Source organism: Eptatretus burgeri, chromosome 12, assembly GCF_056783735.1.
Source record: "Eptatretus burgeri isolate ZD-2024b chromosome 12, Ebu_testis_v1, whole genome shotgun sequence".
Taxonomy (NCBI): domain Eukaryota; kingdom Metazoa; phylum Chordata; class Myxini; order Myxiniformes; family Myxinidae; genus Eptatretus; species Eptatretus burgeri.
Window position 1 is genome coordinate 10,039,807 of NC_140972.1, and position 27,682 is coordinate 10,067,488.

At 43.8% G+C, this 27,682-nt stretch overlaps 1 protein-coding gene across 10 annotated transcripts in view; it reads right to left on the reverse strand.

Moving 5' to 3' along the window:
* Positions 1-27,682, reverse strand: part of LOC147015062 (myocyte-specific enhancer factor 2C-like) — a 108,839-nt gene that overhangs the window by 9,257 nt on the left and 71,900 nt on the right. For 8 of the 10 annotated variants that reach the window (XM_085849438.1, XM_085849434.1, XM_085849433.1 and 5 more), the window contains 3 exons: positions 24,981-25,116; positions 13,190-13,322; positions 3,469-9,170 (listed from right to left, as the gene is read on the reverse strand). In XM_085849438.1, the coding sequence (XP_085705564.1) occupies positions 8,681-9,170; positions 13,190-13,322; positions 24,981-25,116 (759 nt within the window). In that variant the 3' untranslated portion in view covers positions 3,469-8,680. Of the gene's footprint in view, positions 1-3,468; positions 9,171-13,189; positions 13,323-24,980; positions 25,117-27,682 lie in introns of those variants that run through there. The other 2 variants (XR_015050211.1, XR_015050210.1) reach the window with 1 other exon arrangement.

Consider the following 27,682-nt stretch of genomic DNA (forward strand, 5'->3'; position numbering starts at 1 on the left):
CAGCCCAGAAGGGAGAGCATCACTCCATCAGGCTGTGGATGAAAGTCCTCAGATGTGGAAGATATTTTTACTTTACTTATCAGGACATGAGTAGGCAATAGACATATCGACATGGTTTCCAGTTTGAGACTTGAACCTGTGATTCTAGCCTCATGGGCTGTGTGATTGAATGGGAATATCAAATGGGCTCTTTATTACATACGTATGATGTGTTGGCTTAATGGTTTGGGTAGTGGGCTTGGGATCCTCGGATCCTGAGTTCAAATCCCACTTGGCTATTGAATTAATACCAGGTGGGGTATTAATTAACTCTGCCTGTCATCCTTCCGAGGTCGGCAAAATGAGTGCCAGCATGCTGGTATCCTGTCAGAGTGGCGACCCATCCAGGATTGTGTCCAATAGCCAAGGAGACTGCTTAGGCAGCACCAACACTCTGCACAGAGTATGGTCCCAATGGATCAACGTGTGTGTGTGTGTGTGTGTGTGTGTGTGTGTGTGTGTGTGTGTGTCTGTCTGTCTGTTTGTGTGTGTGTGTGTGTGTGTGTGTATACATTGTTATGGTTTCCACCCGTTCGGAGTGCAGGCAACCGCTTTTAACTAATCGCGGCCGCACGCGCCCACCGGATGGGCAATCCAGTCGCAGCCTTCCGGATCAACGCCGAAATCCAGCTACGGGTGTGTTTTTAAAGCACACCACAACCTTGTCAATACTCTACCCGCGCTACAGGGTCTGATGGCTGAATGGTCGATCTACCTAATTATTCACGCGGGCAGACTACCGAGAGATTGTACCTCAACGGGACCTGCTTGGAAACGAGCCACGTAAGCAGTTCGCTCCGTTTTCGATTTGCCGAGCGGTGTATTATCACGAGGCCCCGTTGGACCCGATGATGTTATCGGTATTAAAAACCAGCTATTATTCCAAACGCAAGTATGGCAGTTCAATGGAGGAAGGGGACACAATGAGCAGGTAAACATTCAAACAAGGACATTTATTTGTCACACGTATGCAGTCAGGCAGTCAACGAAGCAATGCCGGTATTTCAAACACGAATGCAATGCAATGGAGGTAGGGACAAGACACGAGCAAACAAAGACCTACAGCCGTATCTATTTATTATGTACACAATCACTTAACCGCAATTCTACTTAGCGGACACGGCGCCACAACTTTCATACAAAGAAAACCCCAGGAAAGGAAAGGGCAAGAACAGGGCCCGTAGGCCTTTAATGTTCGCGGAGCTGTGGAGACCGCAAGAGCTCCGAGAGGCCGTGCTGGTTACGTTCCACCCTCATGGTGACTCGCTGAGTGACCCTCGATGTTTCGCCGTAAACACGGCAGCTCGGTTGGTCCAGGCCCCGCCGTGCGGCCTGGTGGATTGGCTCGAGCCGACGACGCCTCAGAGGAACAAACGGGCCTTGCTCTTCGACGAGTTGATGCTCTTTTAAAAGCCCGCCCGCTCCTCAGCGTTTCTCCGTCGCCCGCGTTTCGCTGGCTGGCGACCCCTCTCCGGCCGTCACCACCAACCCACAGTTCGGCACGCTACTGCAGGCTTGGCTGCACTCCAGGCTTCGCTGCGCTCCGATGATCCCGAAGCCCTTGACAGACTGCTCACAGACTCCTGGCGAACTCCAGGCAAAACTAACTCGGCGGTTCAGCCCCGCCTTTTATTGGGTCCGGGGGGTGAGTTTGATCCCCCACCTTCGACCTTTCACCCCGTTTGGTATTTTCATCCGATCTCGTCGCAAAATGCGGAGAAAGCGGACGTGGCAGAAATCATCAGCTCCCGCCCCAACGAGGGAGTCCCCGCGTCGGTCGGCGGAGATGCCGCTCGCCTGCGGGATGCCGTTGCTGGCAAAAAGATGGCGGCGTTTGTGGAGATTAAGGTGAGGCGATGTAGTTCATTTGTGGAGATTTTGTTGAAGAGATGGTGAGATGTCGTGGTTGGCGCTGTGGTGGGGATTCAACCTGTTGTTGAGATGTTGTTGTTGTTGAAGTAGTAGTTGTGGTTGTTCCAAAATAAAGATAGCAAAAGAATAATACGACCTCAAAGATCATAGCGCGGTCGCACGAATAAATCCCTTGAGACATTGGTGGGGAAATCTAATCTGAACACACACTTATCGACATAACTGATCTCTGGGAAACCTGAATGGTGTTCTGTGAATTTCCACAACCGTAACAATATATATATATATATACATATATATATATATATATATATATACATATACATATACATATATACATATATATATATATGTATATATATATATATATATATGTATATATATATATATATACATATATTATATATACGTATATATATATATATATATATATACATATATATATATATATATATATATACATATACATATACATATATACATATACACGTATAATGTAACTCCATGCTATTGTCTGTCTGTTTCTCTCTTTGTCCCTTATGCACGGCCACATATTTTAAGTGACAACCGCCAAACTCGGGATCCGTGTGCGTGCGCGTGGGTAACATTGGCTATATGGCTGCAGACTCACGCAGGGGTGTGAGGGGACATAAATTCTCTCTGTAAATGAGTACCATGAAGCACCACCTTGTGGTGGTGGCAGAGTATTATAATTTCCAAGTTTCCTGTGGCTACAAAGTGTCACTTATTCACATTTCATCGGTTGTGTGGCTGTGGCCTCATGTGGGGTTGGGGGCAGGGGGCGTAAATTCAAGATGTAAAGGTGTACCGTGTAGCGCCACTTGGTGGTGGTGGCAGAGGGCATTCCAATTTCCTTTTTTTTTCCTGGGCAACACTGAGGTTAAAGCACTTTCTTCTCACTGGTAAATTTGTCCTCCTTCTCCTCCTCCTCCCCTCCTCCGCACCCCTAAAGGAGAGGCCTGTCAAAGCCTGTCATCACGTTGAAGAGACATCAGAGCAAACGGGTGGACAAAGGGGGTGGGGGGTGGGGAGCCGGTTGCAAGGATGGGGAGGGGGGATTAAAGTTCTCCATCCATGGACAAATTTGGAAAAAAGGACGATTCATTGATCCGTCCACAAAGTGACAGGTAGGCTGTGCTAGTCTAATAATAACCACATATGGCCCCAAACACTCCCCACCCTCCATGCAAAGGTGATTTTTTTATTATTATTATTTAAATACCCTGTAGTTGTAGTTGCATCTTTTTTAAGCCTCAAGGTAGAAACATGTATTCAAGATAGATAGTGAAAATACAAAGTTGTGTACACACCCTTGGTGTTTAGCTTTGTCGATTTAAAAGGTGAGATTGATCGCTTTCTATTTTGTGCATGACATCCTGCCACATCTTTTCTTGTGCCACCCCTTCCTTTATCTTTTGTTTTCCACTGAGTGCGGATGTGGTGCATTGATGACGTATCTGGAAAAGGGATAGGGAGGTCGGGGCCTGAGAAGGCCTTTTGAGTCAGAGAGAACGCACCAGGAACACCGACACAAAATTGATTCACAGAAATGGTTTATTTAATATTTTTTTCATACAAAGACATTGGTTCATCCACAGCGGCAGCTAAGGTACGGGATACAAAGGCATGAGCTACATACAGGCCGCATAGCAAAACGCACAAAATAGATATATTTATATATTTGCTTGGCGTTCCCTATAACGATATGGCATAAACCAGCGATAACACAAGATACTCCTCATAAAACAAGCTGCAGCTGTTAAGGAAGGATTTGTTTTATCATGACATTTTTTTGCTAAGTCATACCTCAGGGATGTACAAATATGAAACACAAACGTCCGTTCCATATCCAAATGTGTGACTGGGCGAGTCGCGGCACGTACCGCGCCGTTCGACCGTGGGAGCCTCATCTCCGGATCCACTCGGCAAAATGACGTTTTGAATTCCGATTGTATTGCCAAGACGACCGACGAGTCACGAACCTGTGACCCATTCGTCTTGTGACGAAGCACAATCGTTACGTAAGGAGTTGTGAAAGCATACGAGGAAGCAAACCAAATTCAGAGTGGCTAAGATGTGCAAATATCATGCTTGAGGTATAAACAGCACCTATTCGCGCAAGGACACCTTACAAACGCTTTGGCTTATAACAGTACAAGCAGTTAGACATTTGCACAGACTCCATCTACCTTTCAATTTGGAATCTGAAAATACATTGCTCGCTTTGTCCACCGTATGCACCTCGTCTCGCACCTCTCTACCGGACGGACAAAGGTCGTGAACATTTGGAAGAGAGGTTCATCAAAGTTCAAAAGCACATTGTTAGTAGAATTATACATCACCTTGCATGAACTAGTCGTGTCGATCGAATGCAAGCAACCCAAGGAAAACAAACAGCAACAAAATGGCTATCATGTAAATAAATAGAACTCGTCACCGTCATCGTCATCGTCCTCAACGCCGGGATGCAAGGAAACATGATATCTCAAGGGTTCGCAACGCATTGTCCAGTGGAAAAGCACGAGTGTGTTAAATGCTCATTTTGATGCCTTTGTACATCATTCGACCTCCGAGGCCATCGGTTTTCATGCTAAAATGACGCGTCTACGTTAGCACTGCAAAGGATCACCCCTTTGTTTTGGCCTCTGCAGCCATATTGCACAGACCCAGCTGGGGCCTAAATGGTACATTTTTGTTAATGAAGTCATATTGATCGTTCCTGAAATACTCCCCCCCCCCCCACCCTTCCCCCTGACAATTAAAAGCTTCGAGCCATGCGTTTCGTTAATCGATGAGCATTGCAAGTAGGCAATCGTAATACCAAGGGAACCTGGTCGAGGTGAACAAAGAGTGATCAGACTTGGTTTAACAAGCTGAAAATTAAGGCTGGAGGCACATTTTCTATCAACATATCAGGTGTTTGGACAAAAATTGATGCTTTTAATCTCTCAAAGTTACAAGGGCATGTTGAAACGTAATTACTCTTCTTCCTTTTCTCTAAAACAGGTAAAGATAGTCGAATGAAACAAAGACAGTTAACAACATCAGTCTTTATTCTGCCATGGTTTTATTTCTCAACATAATCACCACTGCACGTTTCTTCCAACATTCAAGTCGTTCCGTGATGCAGTCACGATAGAACTGTGTCCCGCTGACTTGACCAGCACACAATGGCTTTGACATTGTCGTTGGAAGAAAAATGTTCTCCATTAAAGAGGTCCTTCAGTTTGGGGAACAGATGAAAACCTGACGGAGCCAAGTCGGGGCTGGTGATCCTTTTATGGCGGGACTCCAATGACTACCTCTTACAACCAGGACGAATAGTGCACCTCACCCTCATCTCCAGTCGGTCATCCAAGCTCTCGTCTCCATCATTAACAATGTCGTGCTGCCCTCTACCATCTTGAGTAACGTAGCACGAAGACATGTAGTGTCAATCATGAAACTTCGCTCTCAGTGGTGGGAAGAACGATAGTGTTGACCGCTTTGTTTCATTCAAATATCTTTGCCCGTTTTGGAGAAAAAAATGAGGCATTACGTTCCAGCATGCCCTCGTACAAAATGAAGGACTATTCTGATTTTGGTAATCGCTCCTTCCAAGCACGCAAAATGATGGCGGCTTCAACATGGGTGACTCTCTCCTGACTTTGGATTGTGCTTGGAAATTGGAAAATAGCATGCTTGAAAGCATGACGGTCACAAGCTTACTCCTCTTGGCAGGTGGTTCATAGTCTGTGCGAGTAAAGTGAAGTCAGCACGTGTTAAAAGGAGGTTTGTGTTTCGGTGCTCGATGTTGAAAAATCCATCGTTGGTTGCTTGAATGTCATCAATCAATTTGCATTTCATGCCACATTTGCTGTAAATACTGTCCTTTTGCAAAAAGCACCATCTTTCACTTGGCCAAAGATTCGTGAAGACGACGTTATGTCGAACGATCGCTTGCCAGATTGATGAGAGACAAACTTTACGACGTCAAACTTTGGATGCATTACGATAGTTAATTTACATGTGAATACCAATGCAAAATTATTTATTTAAAGTTCCATTCCAATTTCATGGTTATTGAGCCAAGACCCTTCACCCCTAAACATTGTCGACTTTAAGGGTGGTGACTTGAAGATGTTAAATCAGGAATCGAGGCAGACGAGGCCAGGCCTTTGTTGGGCTACATGATAGTCCGTTCACCTATCGGGGGCTCATCAGCGCCAACAGGTATGTTCGATTAAGGACCGAGACTTGGCCAAACACTCCCATGTTACACGCGTGTATGTTCGCACATGCGCTCAGGTACGTGCGCGTGTCCGGGTGTGCGAGTGTTGAGAAAGGTGCTTCAGGCGGTAGGTAATTGCTTCACCACAAAATTGAGGATCTGGAGGGAAAATTGGGATTGGACATTCTCAGGAAGGCAGTTCCACCCCCAAACAGCAGGAAAGGGGAACAAGAGTGGATGTGTGTGGGAATCCTAGATTTGAGGAGCTTAACCAGGAGGGGTAACTGGAAGAACATAAGTACCCTGGAGGAGGTGGGGAGGGCTGAGGGAGCTTGAATGGAGGAGGCAGAAAGGTAAAAAGCCCTTTTACACGTTTTAAGTAGTCATGGTAAATAATATATATATTTTTTTAATTTAAAACATTTTGAAGACGTCGAATGTGGGAAAATTTCACAAACTCTCATAAATCCAATTTGTTCAAAGTAAAATGTCGACACGATTGTGATTATGGAATTGAGCTGAAGAATGTACTTCTCCATCTTCTGTTGTGACAAAAATAGGATAGGCCAGGCTCTCATGGCTATCACTGCTAAAAATAACAATTAGCATGAGAATGTAATGCAAGGAAGAGGGAATATTATGCAAAACTTGAGCGGGAAGGAGCGGTGTGTTGGCAAAGCTGCTTTGGCACATCGAGTAAATGTTAACCCATGAAACGGAGATTGGGTGCCATGAGAACCTTCCCCGCCCCTCCCCCCAACAAAAAAATGAGACCTTCATATTGCAGTGAAAAATACCCAAGAACCCCCCCTCGATCCGTTATGTTACATGTTACATGAGCAAACGTCTTTAGTGCTGTCATTCGTCTCTCAAGCGCTATCAGTCGAGTACAGATTGAAGAATCGATCTCTGAAAATGTTTAGTCAAGCAGCAAAAAAAAAAAGAAAAAGCAAAGGCAAAAGCTTACAAACCAACTCATAAAAATAATGATTACAATGAAAACGTATGGCGTTGTTTTGGACAAATTCACAAAAGCCTGAATATCTGCGAGTACCTTTCAGTGGGTCCCGCAGAATCTTGGTGACAATGACATTCACAAAAACAACGGATATTCGGGTGTGCTGTCATCAGAAGGGAGCCGCGTTGAGAATGAACATACATTTTGCAGGGAAATTGATTTTAGATTTAACTTTCAAATGAAATGGGATTCACATCTCCAATTGGTAATACGAAGACTGTCTCGTTCAATGCCGTGCATATACCGCCAGCGTCGCCTTGGTTTCAATACGGCGACGCACAAGGGACGTCTCGGCCATAAATCCCGATGGATAATCTCAACGCCATGGCACTGGAATCCTTTTTAACATGACCATCCCACCTTACGTTTTCACTGCATTACTCCCGACAGGCACACGGGTTGCCAACGGCTGAAATACCCCTCCCCCTGCCCCCGCCCCCCTCTTTAGAGTGCGAGTGTGCAAACCACAAGTAGATTCGTCTCGGATAGTTTTCAATTCACGAACTTGATGATCACGCACGCAATGCTTTCATAATTCAGCCACAGTGCAAAAACATCTCAAAATAAAGACTGGTAAAGCGTTAAAACTTCGAGTAAGTGCTCTTCCTTCTGCCGTTGACAATCGGTGACATTGATATTATTCCCAACTGTTCGAATGACTCAACCCATCACACAAGGAACCAAATGGATCTTGGTGGAATGCTAGGTTATTGAACGAGCATTGAATTCCACACACCATGGGAAGCAATGGAATAGATGGTACAAAAGTGTCCCAAGAAACCGCAAAGAGGGTGCAAAGGTCATTTACGAGCATGTTGGGAGCAAACACCACGGTTCTTGGGTCATTGGCATCTCAGGTGCGATTGGTGAACGAGGAATGAGACCGCAAGCCTTCAAACTGATGCAAAGCGGTTAAAAACTTCGGCTTTTTTTAACATCTTTATGTACAACGGTTTACTAAAAGATCAGGACATTAAAGTGTTTGAAGGATAAAATGTACCGACCGATGTCTAAACCCCCAGTGTCTCAGATCTAGTGCAACAACGGCTGTTTAAAAAAGAAACGAAAAAAAAAAGAAGTGAAAGTGTGACGCCTGAACCAACAGGATTCATTTACCCTGGCAGAACTTGTATGGAAATGATCTTCAAAGAAAAACAGAGGACAAACAATGACACGACCTCTTCTTCACCTATCGTCAAGAAGGTGAAAACATGTAATGCTCGAGTATCCACACAACCACAATACCTCAAACTGCTCTGCGGAGAAAAGAAAATAAAAAGAAAGAAGAAGAAGAAGAAGAAGAAGAAGAAGAAGAAGAAGAAAAAAAGGCTGCAAATGAAATGAGGGTTACCTTAAGGGGTCAAAATGTGCCAAAATGACCACCGCATCAGAGTGCACGTTCCAAAATGCAGCTTATTCGGCATGACGCAATTCCATCGTCTCACAGTGGGTTCTCAGCATTAGCAGAGCCATACACCGATTAGAACAGCCTTTGGGACTGGGCAGAGTCAACATATAATTTATCGGGTGGGCCAAGCGTCGATGCGTAGACGTTTGGCCACGTGGTGGTCCATGGGCTCAGGTGATGAACGCAACAGAGCTATACCAGGTGGGGGTGCCAAACTTGTAGGGATAAACTCGTTACGTACCCCTCCAGCACCCGAGATGATCGTTTCTCCACTGGCATCATGAACATTCAAGCCACTTGTGGCAGTCCCAATGTGGCCGTCGTCTTGGTCGTTTCTGCTGTAAGGGCTTCCCGTGCTGTTAATGGATTCAGGAATGGGGGCTGGAGAACGGGAATGCTGGACAGATTCCCTGGGGTCGAGGTATATCGTACCTCCACTACTCGTGCCGCAATTGACCCCGCTGCCAACTCCCCCCGTCTTTGGCGGTGATACTGGCTCCGATTTTATGCACATACCCACACTCGTATTCACCGGTATGGTAACAGGTGTGGCCTGGGTCAGGATTGTGCCTCCAACTGAGCCTCCTCCACTAGGATTCACACTGGACAAGAAAAGGAAAGAATTCATAAATTAACAATATATGACAAGCTCTGCAAAAATCATAAAAATTGTCTGTTGGTTAAAACCTCCATTTCCCGGTTTAAGAAAGTGGAATGGAATCCTCACAGGCCTCACAGTATCTGCCCTCACTACAGTTTAGGATCACGTTTTGTTGTTCTCATATCTGTTCAAAGATATTTCCCACAATTCCCTGCATGTCTTCTCCTCCTTCCCCCTCCACCCCCAATATGTGAAATGTAGCAATATTCTCCATGAAACATACTTGCCTCCACAACATCTGGGTTAAATTTGGGAATAGCCCAAAAGGATCAGTTGGTAAAACCTTTCTACGGCTTCTTCAGTTGGTCCATGAAAACGTGCTCCCTTCTTCCCACCCTTCAACCCCCCGCCCCACATTTGATAAAATATCACACACCTCTGGACGACAGGTCCCAATGCTCCAAGGGCAGAGATGTTTTAATTTTGAGCTTGGATGGCCAAACGATTTAAGTAAAAACCCATTCTCAACCTGGTAAAATGGTTTAATTGAGCCTAATTGCACCACGGAAGCAAACGAGTAACATAATCTTGATTTTAATTAACTTATTATTAGCATCCAAGAAACAATGTTTCAGAAAAGTAATTAATCAATGGTAATCAATACTTGTAATGCTATGGGCAAGCAGGTGAGCTGTAAAACAGGAGGGGGGGGGGACAATAATTAAAGGAAATCAGTTAGGCCAGACAGGAGGGTGCAAGAGTGGAAGGACACGAGGAGTAAGATCCAGAAAGAGCACATTGGATGAGAGATGACCGTTGTCAACCACAGCTACTTCCCAAGCTGTGGAAACACCACGTCAGCCTTCAGCACAGAAGAGTCCCGGGGCATCAGCAATGTGCGGAGCAATAGAGCTCAAGCAGAATAGTCCCAAAGGTGTTTAAGGCACATGAACCACCGCAGTGGAGGTTGGTCGCAGAAACAATGGAGCCAGAAAGGTACCAGCAGCAAGGTTGGTGGAGTGGATCGATGCGAGAGCCACCCAAGAATAACTGCACGTAAAATGGTGCAGTTGGGTCACAGACTCATGAAGAGAGATGGAAATTCTGCCAAACCACCACTTTGAGCCTCTGTTGCTCATTGCACTAATTCCGTAAGCTGAACGTGACTCCTCTCCCTCTCTCCTCTGCTTGATCCTTATTGTACTCTCCCACAGCTCAACTGTCTCTCAATTTCCACAAATATCCCTAACTGTTGCTCTCCCCGATTAATACTTCCATTGCCGGTGCTTCCCGTTCGATTATCTCTTACCATTCCATGGTTTCTGTTCAAAACAAAACACCTATCAGAAGGTAAGCTCACGTGACGGCTGCTATGAAACCAGGGTGCTTCATGGACATACGCATTCAAATGTTCAGCCCGCTCTCAGGCTGGAAGTTAAGCGCATGTGGTGAAGAAAAGTTCGGAATCAATTAATAATGAACGAGCAAACGAAAATCTATCACTTACTCTGCATGGTCCCAATAATGTAATATTTACACTCTAAATGGAATTATCAAAACTATATTGACAAAAGTAACCAATTTTGAGACAGCAATGTAGACAAGCACAAACTTAAATTCGCACTGCAAGCATTTACAATGTACAAAATGAACATGATATTCATCAACAGATTAAAGGCCGGATGAGGAAAAGAACGCCAGAGCTACGTAGGAATGAGCAATGTAGAGGTCAAACAGGAGACTGTTAAAGTATCCTGATGTTTAAACAAAAACAAAAAAAAAAATAAAAGATTTTAAAATCTGTCTATCAATACTGAGACCAGCTTCGATGTTAGGAAACCTTGCAGAGATGGTAAATTTGTGTTATTTAATCCTCTGTATTTAAATAGTATTGTGCATTGTGTACACAATACTATTTTACCCATGAATTTTGTTTCACTCTGAACATGTTGAAGTTCATGATTCTATTGCTTTCCAACCAACAACAAATGTATCTTCCGTTCAAACAAAACAAATAAAACTCGAAGGGCACTCTTCGACGTCGCGACGTCACCGGATATGCCTCCACCCACATTATCACATCATTATACATGCTTGTACCAAGTTTGATTTACATCCCTGAACCCAGATTCAAAGTATTAAATAATTCTGGCTGCCAGATCATGTGTCCGATCAGGTTGAAATTGAAAACATGTATTCCCCATGACTACTCGATCATAAATGTGACGATTCACATCAATTGATGATGCGTTTCATGAGAAAGAAATTTTTTAAGATTAAAAAAAAAAGAAAGATGCTTGGTACTACAAAACTTCAATATAGACATAAACAGAGACATTTGAAGGACATTACCAGAAAACAGACGAAAAAGAAAACCACAAAGCTTTTCGTTGTGCTCTCATCAGGTGAAATTTACACAAAGTGAATGAGGTAAGGAACAGTCTTGCCACCTATTAACAAAGTCAATCCCGATTGGGCGTTCTCCACTGATGCGTCATCACCTCCAAACAGTCCAGGTGAGAGAAGCCTGTTCAGTATTCAGCTCTCCAATTGGAGGTTGCAGAGTCTGAGGCAGAGCCCTTAAGGCTGTTGCAGAATCCTCTTCATCAATATCTGTGATCGTGAGACGAGTTGGTGTTCCTCTTCTTCTTTGCACAGATAAGCAAAGCGAGCAGACAAACTCTTCATGCAGACATAACATAGGATCCGTGGAATAGATAAATGTCGCTTCTAGTATTTGGAGATGCGTTATACTTCGTCCTCTACTCAATATCTTGAATGCATCCACATTATAATGTTCAGCACAGTTTGCATTCCCAATCAAATTCTGTCCAATAGCAGATACACACGATGTTGGGATTGATGCTGGGACATTCCTACAAACATGTGCCGGCTGTATTCGCGTACCAATAGTGTTTTTCCTGATGGACAAAGGGACGTGCTGTTTGATTCTGTCAGTCAGAGTCTGGGGAGTTCTGCCCACGTACCGAGCATCACACTGGCACTTGAACTCCTAAATAATATTGCTAAGTTTTCAGGCAGGTAGAACATCCTTCTTAACTGCAGGAATCAGACGTCTCGAGGTGAAAATCACTCTTGGACGAACAGCCAGATACGTGTTTGAGACATCTTTTGATTTGTTCCTCATATCCTTGCGACATTTTCCCTTTCCAAGGAATCTTGATATAGACCGGGCACACTTTCCAGGACCTGTTCGGTTCATCTATAGCAGTGAGGAATTTGTGCATAAACCTCCTGATGATATACTCAGGATATCCATTCTGATGTCGGCAATCTTGTCCATCTCTGTCTGAAGCTTGGAGTTGGAACATATCTTCTTAGCTCAATTCACAAATACATTGATCAAACCAATCTTGTATCTCGTTGAACTAAAAGAGTCCCATCGAGTGTACTGGCTGGTGAAAGTGGGCTTTCTATAGATGACGTAATAAACGATGATGGCGATCTGTCCACGAGGACGTATTGGATTGAACAAAGATTTTTGTTCAATTCAATATGGCTGTCAGACTGTGTGACCTATTAATTATTCGTGAACACCATGGTATCCCCAAGGCTTCGGAAGCATGTGGGTGAAGTTTCCCCTCAATCTGTCAAGCCATTCTGGAGAAGATTATTTTCAAAGGTTTTTAATGTTAAAAACAATGGCTGCTGAACCACGTGACCGATGACGTCTTAAATTATCATTAAAACATTCTCCATGAGGAGTCACACTTATGGTGAAAATTTGTCAATCGGACAAGTGGTTGGAAAGAAAACGGAGAATTAGCGTTGGCAGACGGACATACGTACGGAAACCCGAAAACATGCCACCAGCGACTTTTTCAGCGGAGGCATAAAAACCTACCTTTCAGCTACCTACCAACTCCATTCATTGAGGAGCATTTTACGAGAACCCCGGCAAAAAAAATTTTTGGACCTACGAACTTTGCATACATGCTCATGAGCATTCCAAAGGCAAAGAAGAGTGCAAAAAAGCAAATTAAATTCCTGGCTACTCACATCAGTTGACTGAGCATGCCAGCAGGGAGATTGCCGATCGTGCCCTGGCTTTGAGGCCAAGCGACTGAGCTCAGAGTCAAGCCACCAGGAGAGGCCAAGCCACTGAGTGCTGTGAGCTCTGCAAGCGAGTACTCTGCATGAACACAAAGCAGAAAAAAAAATCGCATAAATTAAATGCACAACTTCACCCGTTGATCCTGTTCCTTGTTCTGACACCAAAACGCGTCTTTATTTACTCAACCATTTGTTGAAGCGACGTGAGTGTGCATCACAGGCGAGTGCATCAAAGGATGAGGATCATTTGTCGGTGAGTGACGTTGCTGGATAACTCACCAATTGTGCAGACAAAAGGTTTGGGCAAGCTATTATGTCACTTTTTGGAGATGACTAGCCCTATTCAGATGTTTCAGTATCAACCCTGAATATTATGTTGATTTTCTGTACAAAACAACATTTATATTACGGTGCAATAACGAAACAATCACTTTCTATCACTTTTCCCCCAAACAGCAAATTCAAAAGTACACTTATTAGAACAAGTAAAAGAAGGATAACCTTCCAACGAGAAATAAACTACAGATAAATAGATCCTGCTGTTCACTACAGCCCTACAGGGTCGGTCCGACTGCAGGGTACACAACACGAGACCATTACTCCTCAACGGTTAAGCTCCTCAACGGTGTTTACGCGAGTCTCATTCACACGGTTTAGACCAACACATACGATTTTGTCGACCGTTCTATTTTAATGCGGATCCTGTCTTGCTTTTATGCGGATTTTTTCTCCTGGTGGTACCTGTAGGTATTCTTCTTCCTCCGCTGTGGTGTCGTGTACACTCACCTCTCTCCACATCAACAGTGCACTCTGTGGAATCGTAAAAATTCCTTCATTTTTGGTTATTATTGCCCCGATTGATTTTCAACCATGGCTCTCAAGAGGAAAACTGTTGCTAGTGGTGAACCAACTGCAAAAAAAGTCGATGAAAGTAACGGATTTGACACAGAACGTGGGAGTTTTGGATAAGTTTGGTGAGGTGAGTGCGACGTCACTGGGCAGACATTATTATGGTGTTAACGAGTCCAGTATCCGCCAAGTAAAGAAATGCACAGAAAACACAAGAGTTAGTGAATGCTCTGGTTTCACGACGCGTATGAGGGTGACTCCCGTAAACCGCTCCAGCACGTCACACACGGGTTTATAGGTGAGAGGTGTGAGCCCAGAACCTAACATCTTTTTTTTTCCCATGGACCCTTCGTCTTATTTTACGTGGACTTTGTTTACGCAAGGGTTTCCAGGAATGTAACCCCTGCGTCAAACAAGGGTTTACTGTGTTACATTCTCAACGTGTATGTAGGGCTGAGAAGGGGGAAGTTTCTGGCTACTTCTATAATCTGTCAGTATGGTACCCTTCTTGATCCATCACCTTGCTCTTCATAAAGCCTAGATTGTGCATAAAACACAGAAAAGAAAGAAATGAAATTGTAATGCCAAATGGAAAATGAAAATAAACCATAGTAAACTCCTATTAAAAGGAACACTTGTTAATATCATAATCTTCTTCTTCTTCTTCTTGCATATGGCAGCTTGGCTGCCGGGTAGCTATCATTTTGTTGGGGCGCCACTATGCCGCTGATGCTTTCCCCCTATACCAGAACACTGGGACTCATTTCGCCGACGTCGGAACGATGACAGGCTGAGTCAACCCCACCTGGTGTTAATTCAGCGGCCAACGGGGCTCGAACTCAGGACCCTAAGATCCCAAGCCAGCATTTCATGATAATGAACACACCTGTGATAGATCAACTCTGATTTCAACTCAATAATTAAGAGTGAAATGGTGAACCATTTGATTCAGCCTGGGGAAAGGTACGAAGTCTCTATCACGGCCAGTGTAAGTACTATTCTGGTAACGTGGGAAATGCATTCTTAAACGAGATGGTATTCATAGAATACTTACCTTGTGCAGTCAACGGTTTTGGAGATATAGAGGTGCAACCTTTTTTGGTTTGTCCAAGATGGCACCTGTACCACATGACATATGACATCATGATCATCATTGAAATATTTTACAGGAGGAGGCACTCCAATGGTGAAAATTTTGTGTCCATCAGACCAACAGTCGCTGAGGACAAAAAAAATTCATCATGATCGGAAAAGTGTACTTGTCAAATTATGACATCATAACAAAGGCACCAATGACATCATCATCAACATATCTTATTCCCCATGGGGAGTAGTTGACAATGAGCCAGGTCTCAATTTTTTTCAATGGATTGGTTTCAGATATCGAGGTGTGAAGTTTTTCCAAGATGGCGCCTGTAGCACGTGACCTATGACGTCATAGTTGTCATTAACATTCTACAGGAGGAGGCGCTCCTATGGTGAAAATTTCATGTAAATCAAACCAAGAATTGCAGAAAAATAAAATTCATACTGATTGAATCAAGCGTTGTACTTGTTAAATTATGACGTCATAATTCAGGTACCAATGACATCATCATTAACATATCTTATTCCCCATGGGGAGTACTTGACAATAATCCGTGTCAATTTTTTCCATGGAGCGGTTTCAGACAAAGAGGTGCAACTTTCTTTAGATTTTTCCAAGATGGCACCTGTACCACGTGACCTATGACATCACAATATTTTAATTTTTTTATTATACAGGAGTTTCCGCTCATATTCTGAAAATTTCTTGTCCATAGGACTAACAGTTGCAGAGGAAATTTTTTTTCATACTGATCAGATCAAGCGTTGTACTTGTCGAATGACGTTATAACTAAGGCACTGATGACATCATAAACAACATATCTTATTCCCCATTGGGAGTACTTGACAATGAGCCATGTTTCAATTCTCTCCATTGAGCGGTTTGGGAGATATAGAGGTGTCATGTTTTTCCAAGAGGGCGTCCATACCACGCGACCTATGATGTCATAATTATAAAGAAATAAAAAATTATACAGGCGGAGGCACTCTCATGGTAAAATTTCGTGTCAATCGGACCAACGGTTGCCGAGAAAATGAATTTTAAGAATGCAGACGCGCACGCACGCAACCAAAAGCCTAATCCTGCTTTTCGCCTCACGAGCACAGGGTAAAAACGTATCTCTGTGGAAAAGTCCCGGTGTAAGATATCTCAAACACAACCAGCCCGCCGAGTGTAATGAGACTCGATTGTAATACAGGAATGAGATGAAGATGAAATGAAAGATGACAGTAAAATTATGAACAATCACCTTTTGGCCCAGTTCCAAGATGCACTGGATGATGCATCTCCAACAGCTCTTTTGGTGTCTTGTTTTTTTTTTCCATTTTAGTTCCATTTCTCAATGCCAATGAGCTTCAGCAATGTAACCACTGAAGTGCTACAAAACCGATAATTACAACTGCATCAAGCCTCATAATGCAGAAGGATCAACTCTAACTTCTTGGAACTTTGTCAAACAAAAATAAACTTCTTGCAACTGGATTTTAGTCCGACCAGACAGCAAGGTTAGTCTTAACCGTGTCAGGTGGACAATCATGTGTTGTGATTATCCCAAAAACATCGATTCACTTTCTCCTTCATACTACAAAGCCATAAAATCTTGTCAACTGTCAAGTAACCTGCTTTTCACCTGCAATAAGCACATGTGCAGGTGGTTATCTTCTGTGCTCTCAATTTGGACAAAAATATCCATTCTGCACACCCCATTATTGGGTTGTCTCAATACTGTCTCCGCCATTAAAAAAAAACCGAACATGTGATTCTTGTCGATGCAATTTGTTTATGTGACATCATGGGATGCAGATAAGGTGCAAATAACCTCTGATGGAGATAAATGCTGAATGATTACATGTCCGTGTCATTGTGAATTAATCACGTAATGCTGCGTTGTGGCGAAGTTTAAACATCAGGTTCCAACATGGAAGTAACAACCTCAATACCGGGTAAATCCGCCTCCGGCAGCAATCGCTGCGTTGCACTATCGTTGTATTGATCATATAAAGCATTCAAATCTGAGCCTGGAGAATAGCATTCCACACACAAGTCAGCTTCTGTTCCATCTCATCGAGAGTCTGTGGCCATCTTGGCAATGGTTTGAATGCGATGACCAATGATAGACATGTTCAATTGAATTTAAACCTGACAAGATGCAGCCAGGGTGTCGTGATGTCAACGTTGGCATTGACAAGAAATTTGGATCAAATGGCCCTGTGAGCAGGAGCATTTTAAAAAAATAATTAATTAATTTATACCTTGTCGATGCTCGTATGAGAGCTAACACACAACGCACATCAAGGGGGGCATGAGACAGGAGGGGAGGGAGTGGGAAGGACAAAACAGTGGGGAACAGAGACATTAGGAGATCTGTGGAAGGGAGAGCGATGGGATGGGGAACATGGGGAATACAAGATGGACATTACAGGGACTTTCAAGAAGGAAAGCAGGGAATATGAAGGAGGTGGGCTTGGGTGGATTATCGGGGGTAGAAAAGATCGAGGATTTGGATGGGGGATGATAAGAGGTGGTGGTGAACAGCTGTTTTGAAGGCCTGGAGGGAAGAATGGGATTGAAGACAGTGTGGGAGTTTATTCCAAAGGCGGGAAAAAAGAGGAATGAAAGGAGTGAAGGTGAGCAGTGATTCATGATTTTGGTAGTTTTACCAGAAGGGGGTTGTTGACTGACCTTGAGCGCCCTGCGGAAATGCGGTGGGGACAAATCGCAGAGAAAGCAGGGGGGGGCGAGACTGGAGAGGAGACGGTAGAAGACAGAAAGACCACCGACCAACCTGCGGTGATTGAGTGAGAGGCCCAAAGACTCAGCCTCATTGCGGGAGATGCCAATGATCCGAAATGCCTTGGTTTCTACAGCGTGAAGCCGAGAAAGGTGGGAGGCAGGAGCACCAGCCCAGAGGGGAGAGCAGTACTCCATCAGGCTGCGGACAAAAGCTTTGTAAGTGGTCAGGAGCTCAGGTGGGCCGAGGAAGGACTGCACGACGGAGGATTCCCAGTCGGTGAATGGCTTTGGAGGCGATGCTTGAAATGTGGCTTTCCCAGGAAAGGTCATGGCAGATAGTGAGACCCAGAAGCTTGAAAGAAAGGACTTCTTCCAGAGGATTGTTGAGAAAGTGGATGGGGGGTTTTCTAAACGGTCCTTTCGAAGAGACATTGTGAGAGTGTGAGATTTGTCCGGATTGAAAGACATGTTCCACGTGTTGGACCAGTTTGTGATTTTATCCAGATTATCAGTGAGCGAAGAAGCTGCTGCTTGCCGGTCTGAGGGATGACCAATGGTACGGCAGAGGGTGGAGTCATCAGCAAAGAGATACAGAGGATTTTCCAAAGAGTCGGAGAGTATTATTGTGCATAAAGACGAGTATTGGACCATGATGTTGAAGGATAGGCAACACACGTTGCTACAAGATCTCATTAATGTATCGATCTGCCCTCAAATTGTCACTGTCAGGTTGGTGGGAAAGGTTTCAGCAATACCACCTGACATCACGACACTTGCACATCCAAAAAGGTGCGGTTTCCTGGACTCCGACTGGGGCAAATCACTCATTGCGTCTTCTGTAGACCCATGCACGGACATCGTGCATTTAAAGGAGAAACCTGGCTAAATAACTGATCAAATACAGCACTGGAGTATCAGGAGGAACAAACAAGACAGAGATGGAGTCATCAGAAGGAACGTAGATAGGATTCGGGTTTCGGCTGCTGCTCCTCTTAAAAAAAAAAAATACTCATTAGGCCTTAGTTATTTTATAACTTGGTTTAAGCAGTTCTTCAGCTAAAATGTAGGGTCGGTAGGTCGAAATATAAATTTAAATATAATTTCAATTTTTAGAAATTATATATTTTTATGATTTTTTTTCGGATGTTCCATGGAAAAGACAAGAGTAGGTGGGGGGAAAATAAATATAAATCCCGGACCAGGAGGATCTAAGAAAACATTGAAGATGGAAGACCATTCAAATGCAGGATGCCCATGTTCACTGTATCATCTGATGTGAAAAACAATAAAGAAGGATTAAAACTTGTTTTTACAATATAGTCTGGCATGTTTTTCTTATAGAAACCTGTTGGATCATCAAACAAATGGAAACAATGCTGAGAAAATTACTGTCCAAGTCATAGATGTGTGCGTGCACACCAGTGCATAGTGCTGGATAAGATTAAAAAAAGGTGTCTACTAGGAGTCAACACGCTCAAAACGGTCAATCGGAGCCATAACCAGCTCTTACTTTTCAGTGGGCATCTGATGGTACCGTCTCCCCATCCCCATGAGCACATCAAAGGCCAATTTCTGGTCCGTTGACGGCTGAATATCAGCATCTCGCAGGGAAACTTTGACGTACTTGGCACCGAAAGCTTTCAATACGAACAGCGGTGTGCAACTTTCGATGGAAACAAAATCGGCACGATCGAGAGCAGCCTGCGAATCATCCCTGCTGCTGCACTGAATTGATGCAATAGTTCGGCCAGAATATTAGTCGTCAAGATGTTGCGTGATTAAATCACCAATACAGTCACTCAAATTTATACCGCTGACATACTTCTTAACAATCACTTTCGCCCCAGAAACCACAGTCAATCTGAACCACGCTGGCCACTGCTCAGACACCATGACCGAAGACGACTGCGCAGTTTGGTTAAAGGTGACTCAGCATTTTGGCGCGCGCACAAAATTATATTTTAAAAATAAATGCCGACGTTTACATTTCGGGTTTTGAAACTTTTGCACCTTTGGCGGAAAATGTATAAATATAAAAAGCAAAAAATGTGTTTTATATTTATATTTCATTTCGGCAAATATACCATCGGCAGATCCGTAAACCAAGTTATAAAATAACTAAGGCCTTACCACTAACATTACCCTGAGAAACAGACCCCATACCTTGTACCCTATCATTTAGGCTCAAAGGATAAATCACACATGGGGTCCTAATTCAACAATCCTGTGTCCGAGTTCAGCACTACAATCCTCATTGTTAAAATCATCAACATTAACTGAATCTATAATTTGGATTGAACAATGACTAAAATTATGCCCCCCCCCCAATCAAAATGATTATACAAATATGTCTCAACACCAGAAGTCACACTAGACCTATGCCCATTCAAACGTTGATGCAAACGTGAAGTTTTACCAACATATTGCAAGTCGCAATCTACACAGGTGAGAAGATAAATAACTTGCTTTGAATTCCACCCTTATACACCTTCACAGTCAACAGCAAAAGTCTTCCCTGGAACATGACAAACAAAAGTTTCACTCGTTCGAAAAACTTTCAACACAAACATTGAGACAAATTACACTTTCGAAAAACAGCCTGACATGTACTTGACAAAACATACCGCCATTTTTGCACTGAAAGATTTTTCGTTTTTCTTAAGCCAGTGATTAACGTCACTTTTTCCGGCATTTAACCTGGTTTGATTGGTTCAAACCAAACAGAGGTGACGGGCTGAACAGGCTGGGTTAGTCACTGAACCTAACACTTGCCCATTGCCTCAGTTTCTATCGAGTGTGTTGATTCGAGCATGGTAAGCGTGCTTGGATGAGTCAAGGTAGAAGTTTTCGGTGCTGAACAGGATGACGAATATGGATCCCTACATCACAGACGCCCCAAGAGGGTGTTGACACTTAACCTGCCTGGTTCAGGGAATAATGAATGCTGGAACAGTCCAAAAATTACATCAACAATCCCACATGTTCGGTTGGTTGTTTTTATTTATGGTGGAGAGTACATTAGCAATGTGCCTGTATTTTAATACACGAGTGAACAGCCCACCAAACCCCACCTCCCTCCTCTGCCTGCCATTTTTACCAAGTTAAAAAGGAAAAGCAAATTTACCTTCTCTTTTGAAAATAATTTCATGAACTATGGTCTTGTTCTGCATTTGTTTTTGTTTTTTCCCCCATTAAAGCTTTTTTCTTGCAAACTTCAGAACCGATCAGGGAAATAGTGTCTGCTGATTGAAGAGCATTCTCTTCTAAGCATAAAGTAAACATTTGGCCACATGGGCAACGAATCAGAATATAACTTGAGGAGCTAAAAGTCCACTGCAGTACCTTGTCAGGTCAGGTCAGGTATGGGAGCATGCGCCAAGTCACTGCGTCCACTTTCCGCTGGTACTCCAGAGGCCTCTGTCTGGCCAACCCCCAGGCAGATGCCTGACCCATCCCCATCTCCTTTAGGTGTTGATTAACCTGCTGCTACCACGAGGCACGTGGTCGGCCTGTTGGCCTCCTCCACTCACGAGGCTCCCTCGCTGAGAGAATCTGGTAATCAGGATCAGGTCAGGTCAGGTCAGGTCAGGTCAGGTATGGGAGCATGTGCCAGAACAGCGCGTCGCTGCGTCCACTTTCCGCCGGTACTCCAGGGGTCTCCGTCTGGCCATCCCCCAGGCAGATGCCAGGCCCATCCCCATCTCCTTGAGATGATGGTCAACCTGCTGCAACCACGAGGCACGTGGTCGGCCCACTGGCCTCCTCCACTCATGAGACTCCCTCGCTGAGAGAATCTGGTGAGCAGGATCAGCGTCAGGAAAACGAGCCACATGTCCATACAGCCGCAACTGACGCTCACGGACTATGCAGGTAACAAATCTCATCCGAGTCTCTCTCAGCAACCGCTCGTTGGACACAAAATCCGACCAGCGATAGCCAAGGATTCTCCGAAGAGACCTGGTACCGAAGGAATTAAGTCTCCGTCTCAGATCTTTGGTCAGAGTCCAAGTCTCGCATCCATAGAGCAAGACTGGAAGTACCAAGGACCTGAAGACTCGGACTTTCGTCCTCCCGCACAGGTACCGGCAGCGCCACACCCCATGATCCAGTGAATCCATGACTCCCCAGGCCCGACCCAGACGTCTATTGACCTCTGACTCACAGCCAGCAGAGACATGAATATCACTGCCAAGGTAAGTGAATCTCTCCACGACCTCAATATCCTCACCACAAACAGACACAGACAAGACAGCAGCATCCAAGATGTCACCGAAAGCCTGGATCTTAGTTTTGACCCAAGAAACCCGTAATCCCAGCGGCTCCGACTCCTCATTCAGCACCTCGAGGGCCCCCAAAAGGATATCTAAAGTCTCCGCAAAGATGACTGCATCATCTGCAAAATCAAGGTCCGAGATCTTGACATTTCCAAACGATGCACCGCAGCTTGATCTCTCCGACATCCTCCCTAAAATCCAGTCCATACAAGTGCTGAAAATCAGGATCACCGTCAGGAAAATGAGCCACATGACCATACAGTCACAGCTGATGTTCTCGGACTATACTGTACAGGTAACAAATCTCATCTGAGTCTCTCAGCAACCGCTCATTTGACACAAAGCCTGACCAGCGATAGCCAAGGATTCTTCGAACAGACCTGGTACCAAAGGAGTTAAGTCTCTGCCTCAGATTCCTGGACAGTCCAAGGCTCACATCCGTAGAGCAAGGATGGAAGCACCAAGGACTTAAAGATTCAGACTTTCATCCTCCTGCATCGGCACCGACAGTGCCATACCCCATGATCCAGTGAATCCATGACTCCCCAGGCCTGACCCAGATGTCTATTGACCTCTGGCTCACAACATGCAAAGATTAACAAAGTCCATCCAATCATTTGGCCCCATCAGCGATTAATCATGGTACGACTTTACAAGCCATGAGTCCACTGTAGGAACTCGATGTAGTCCACCCCCTTGTATTCTATGCAATTCAGACCCATTTTGTTACAGTGAATTTTTCCAATTTCTTCTCTCCATCTCATCGATGGTCTTCATCTATTTGTCCCACCCCCCCCCCACCCACCTCTCCCAAGTCCTTCTCATTGCCAGTAATTCTTCATGTTAAGCAGTTCTTCCTTCTTCTTGCTGTTAGTTGCAATCGAGTTTAGTAGCTGTCAAAAGGTGGGATGGAGCCCTCCCATGAGCCAAAGTATCCACATCTCTTTTATTAGGCTCATGTTTCCTGTCTTCTTTGTTAAGACGCTGTCACACCTTGACGATTTAGCCAGCAATGGCAACGTATAAAAATGTATGTAAAACGTTGGCGTACGCTGAAATTTTGATGGTTTTTTTTGAAGTTTTGGTCGTATTCATAACGTGTTGGTCGTATGCATAACATATTCGTAACGGGCACAGAACGTTTCGTTGCCTTATAGATAACTCATACCAACGAGTGCTTTGCCTGTTGTTGGCGTTCACAACCTATGCCCAACGATAGTTTAACTTAGGCATAGCGCGCTGCACGTATCGCCGACGAACTTGTGGCGAAGCCTGTTAAAAACCTGCCGCACGCCGATTTAAATCATAACCGCCTGAGAATTGGAAGTGTCAACCACGCAGTCACACCTTGACGATTTAGCCAGCGTATGCCGTCCTATGAAAAATGTGTCTAAAACGCTGGCACACGTCGAATACGGTATGGCTAAGTTGTGTATACGTTAAGAGCACGCTGAAAAACGATGAAGTACGCTGTCATATTTCGTGGTACGTCTCGTACGTCGTAAAATTTCAAGCATGCTGAAAATTTTACGACGTACTCGCCGTATGGCTCACACGTTCCACTATGCTGGGAATAAGTTGTGGGCACGATATGCGATCGTTGACACACGTCGACACAAGTTCCTTGTAAGTTACTCATAAGTCGAAACACGTCGAGGTAATGTTTAGCATACCCGAAACTTATTTTCGCCGACAAGGCACATTTTCTTTTTTTTCTCCTTGGCTCCGTGAAGGCACGTGACGAAATATCTGAAGTTGTTGTTGTTTTTTTTTTTTTTTTTTTTTTTAGTCTATCACGAATTTTAAAATATATTCGGACATTTGCTTTTAAGTTTTGACATCGACGTGACAATATCCTCAAACAGAAAATATTCACAGAGCAGGAACTAAGAATAAGACGAGCAAACTGAAGAGGCAATGGGATGTGACGTAACGGCACGTGAAGAAATATCGGAAGTTATTGTTGTTCTTTTTTTTAACGCTGCCAATACGCCATTATACGGTAGCTGTAAATTAGAAACACGTTCAGTAAGTTCTGTGGTCGTCCGGAAGACGTCAATCAAATACGTGTACATACATCAATATGCCTTGGAGGTACGTTACACATAGGTTCAAAGCACGTTACTCATAGGTTAGAAATAAGTTTTGGGTACGCTAAGCATTGGCTCGACGTGTTTCAACTTATGAGTAACTTACAAGTAACGTGTGTCAACGATCGCATAACGTGCCTCGACGTGTGTCAACGATCGCATAACTTATGGCCAGCGTAGCAGAACGTGCGAGTCATACACCGGCATCCGTCGTAAAATTTCAAGCATGCTAAAATTTGAGGACAACCGCAAAGTACAACGATGAAAGCCAGCGTACTATGACGTATGGCAGTGTTTTTCAGCGTGCTCTTAATGTTATCAAAACTTACCCATAACGTATTCGACGTGTGCCAGCGTTTTAGACAAATTTTTCATAAGTCGGCATACGCTGGCTAAATCGTCAAGGTGTGACAGCGCCTTTACCATGTGTGAAACATTCTTCCGGAATGTAAAACTTTACAAGTCCATTTTGAAGGGAGGTAAAGATGACGTTGCTCAACATTTAGGATTCTGCCATAACAATAACTCTGCATATACACCAAAGCATGGTATGGAAAGGTTAGGGTTATTACATCTCTGAGTTGCATTGCCTTTTGTCGGTCAGGTAGAGTTCAGCATCATTGTGAATTAAGGATCTTGTGGAAGAACTTCTGAATCGACAGCACAACAGAAAGGACAAACAATGACAGTCGAGTTTGCCTCACCAGTATTGTATGCTGCTGCCATGGCTGACTGGGGATATCCAGAAAGAGCCTGAGGAGGAAGGCTTGGCGTGGCTACCGATACCACTGGTGTTGCCAGAGACTGACTTCCCTGTGCCCCACCAGCCAGCCGCTGATTCTAGTATAGAATGGATGCAAATGGAAAGGACAGTCAAGCATACAATCAGTGTTACATATTACTGTACAATGTACATGTATGTGCATGTACACAAATACTATATATACAGTACTGCGCAAAAGTTTGGGTTATTCCAATTATATTCATACTTCAAGGTAAATACATCAAATAATTATGAGTGATAACAGTCATATGTGTTTATTGTTGCAAGTTAGCAGCCTTTATAAATGTGTGCGAAGCAAAATGCTTCAGTAAATAACAAGAAAAGTATAATTTTATAATATCAGTCAAAACTTTGTGTATCCACCCTTTGCCTTCTTGAGTGCCATCACTCTTTTCCCGATGTTTCCTGAAGACAACTGAAGCACTCTTACAGGAATATTGTGCCAAATAGCCTGTAGTACATTGCACAGCTCTGTAAGGTTAGTTAAGTTCTTCTTCTTCTGTTTCCAGGTATTCCCATGTGGCCTGAATGGGACTCATGTCCAGACTCTGGGGTGGCCACTCTAACACTTGGAGCACACCAGCTGTAACCTTGTTCTCCAAATACTGTTTTACCATCTCGGAAGTGGGTATAAGCCTTATTTTGGTCGCGTGGTTAGGGGTTGCTGGCTTGGGACCTGAGGGTCCTGGGTTTAAGCCCCTGTCAGCCATTGAATAAACACCAAATGGGGTTGACTCAGACTGTCATCTTTCCAAGGTTAGCAAAATGAGTACCACTATACTGGTAATAGGGGCACTGAATAACCGGCATGGCCGCATCCTTAGCCAATAATGCTATCCGCAGCCTTGTGCTGCATACGAAGGAGGAGGAAGTGGGCTTTGGATTATTATCTTGTTGGAAAATGAATCCTCTTCTGATTATACGATTTCCATGAGGAACTGCATGGTGCTGCAGTATCTGCTTGTACAGGATAGTATCTGCTGTATTTGTACTTGTACAGTAACTGTTGTCACAGAGCCTCTCCCATGTTTAACAGTCGGCTGCAAATATTGCGTGTCGTAACGTTCTCCAGGTCTCCGGCCCAAAAAAAGTTCAAACTTAGATTCATTTTTTTTGTTGTTGCAAATTTATCTCTTTTCACCTTATTCTGTGGTCTCAACAATGGTTTATTTGTTGCAACTCTGCCATAGAGACCTGCTGAAAATCAGCCTGCTGTGCACAGTGCTGGATGAGATGTTGATGTTCAGGCCTGCTCTTGTTTTGTTAGTCTATCGCCTGCTGCCTATCGAGGATGACGTAATCGCCCACAGCTCCCACCTGCGGATGGGAAGGTCAGATCCGATACACAAACCCAGAGCAGACACAGAACATGTGACACCGAACTGGTGACCCAAACATCCGAACCGGAAGCAAATCCACCCTCCAACCCCTCTCTCTTCACTAGATCTGTCCCAAACTTCGTGCTGAGTGGTCCCCCTCGCAGCCAAATCATGAGGCGTAGCCATTCCCGTCTGACATAAATACAGCTAATGTCTCTGCAGCTGCACGTGCGGTGTTTTAATTTTTACCTCTGAGGATGGAAGACAGTGTTTTGAAACATCAGGATTTTAACAAATAATTTTATTATTATTTTAGGTTCAGTGTGCTTTCACTCCCTGAACAAATATATGTATATATATACAGCCTGGATGTCCGAGGTGGAAATGGAGTGCATTTTCGAACCCTATGGGGTCGATTTACTCTAAGAAATGACTGCACCGACATTGAATTCACTACCATTTCGAAAATATGACCTAAAACAAGATTTATCATTCCTGGAGTTGAGTAACTCATCCTACTCATTTCGATATTTTCTAATCTATAATTAATTTGTTGTCCATCTAAACAATTCTTAGAGTAAATCGACCCCACTGAGTTCGAAAATGCAGTCCATTTTCACCGAGGAAGTTCAGAAGTGTACGGATTCGCATCTCACCATACCCTTATTTAATATAATAATAACTAAATAAATAACTAACATATTTTTCGTGAATCATTGAATCGAAAACACTGGATGTTGGGCCGGCTAGAAATAAGTTCAGGCGGGAGTGGAGACAGCAATAGAGGCGGAGATGATAGTGGTATTTGGTAAATGAGACGAAATATTCTAATAGTTTGTAATTCCATTGATTGAAAAATTAGGGTATGGTGAGATGCGAATCCGTACACTTCTGAACTTCCTCGGTGAAAATGGACTGCATTTTCGAACTCAGTGGGGTCGATTTACTCTAAGAAATGTTTAGACGGACAACAAATTAATTATAGATTGGAAAATATCGAAATGAGTAGGATTAGTTACTCAACTCCAGTAATGATAAATCTTGTTTTCGGTCATATTTTCGAAATGGTAGTGATTTCAATGTCGGTGCAGTCATTTCTTGATTAAATCGACCCCATAGAGTTCAAAAATGCACTCCATTTCCACCTCGGACATCCAGAATTACCTGTAATCGTACCTGACCATACCCTAATTTAACCAACTCATGAAACTAAAAGTCGTCATATGGAGCGACCTCTAAATCACCTCCGATGAACTTAAATTTTTTTATGCGCGTTATTGAATCATAGTGGAATAATTTAAGG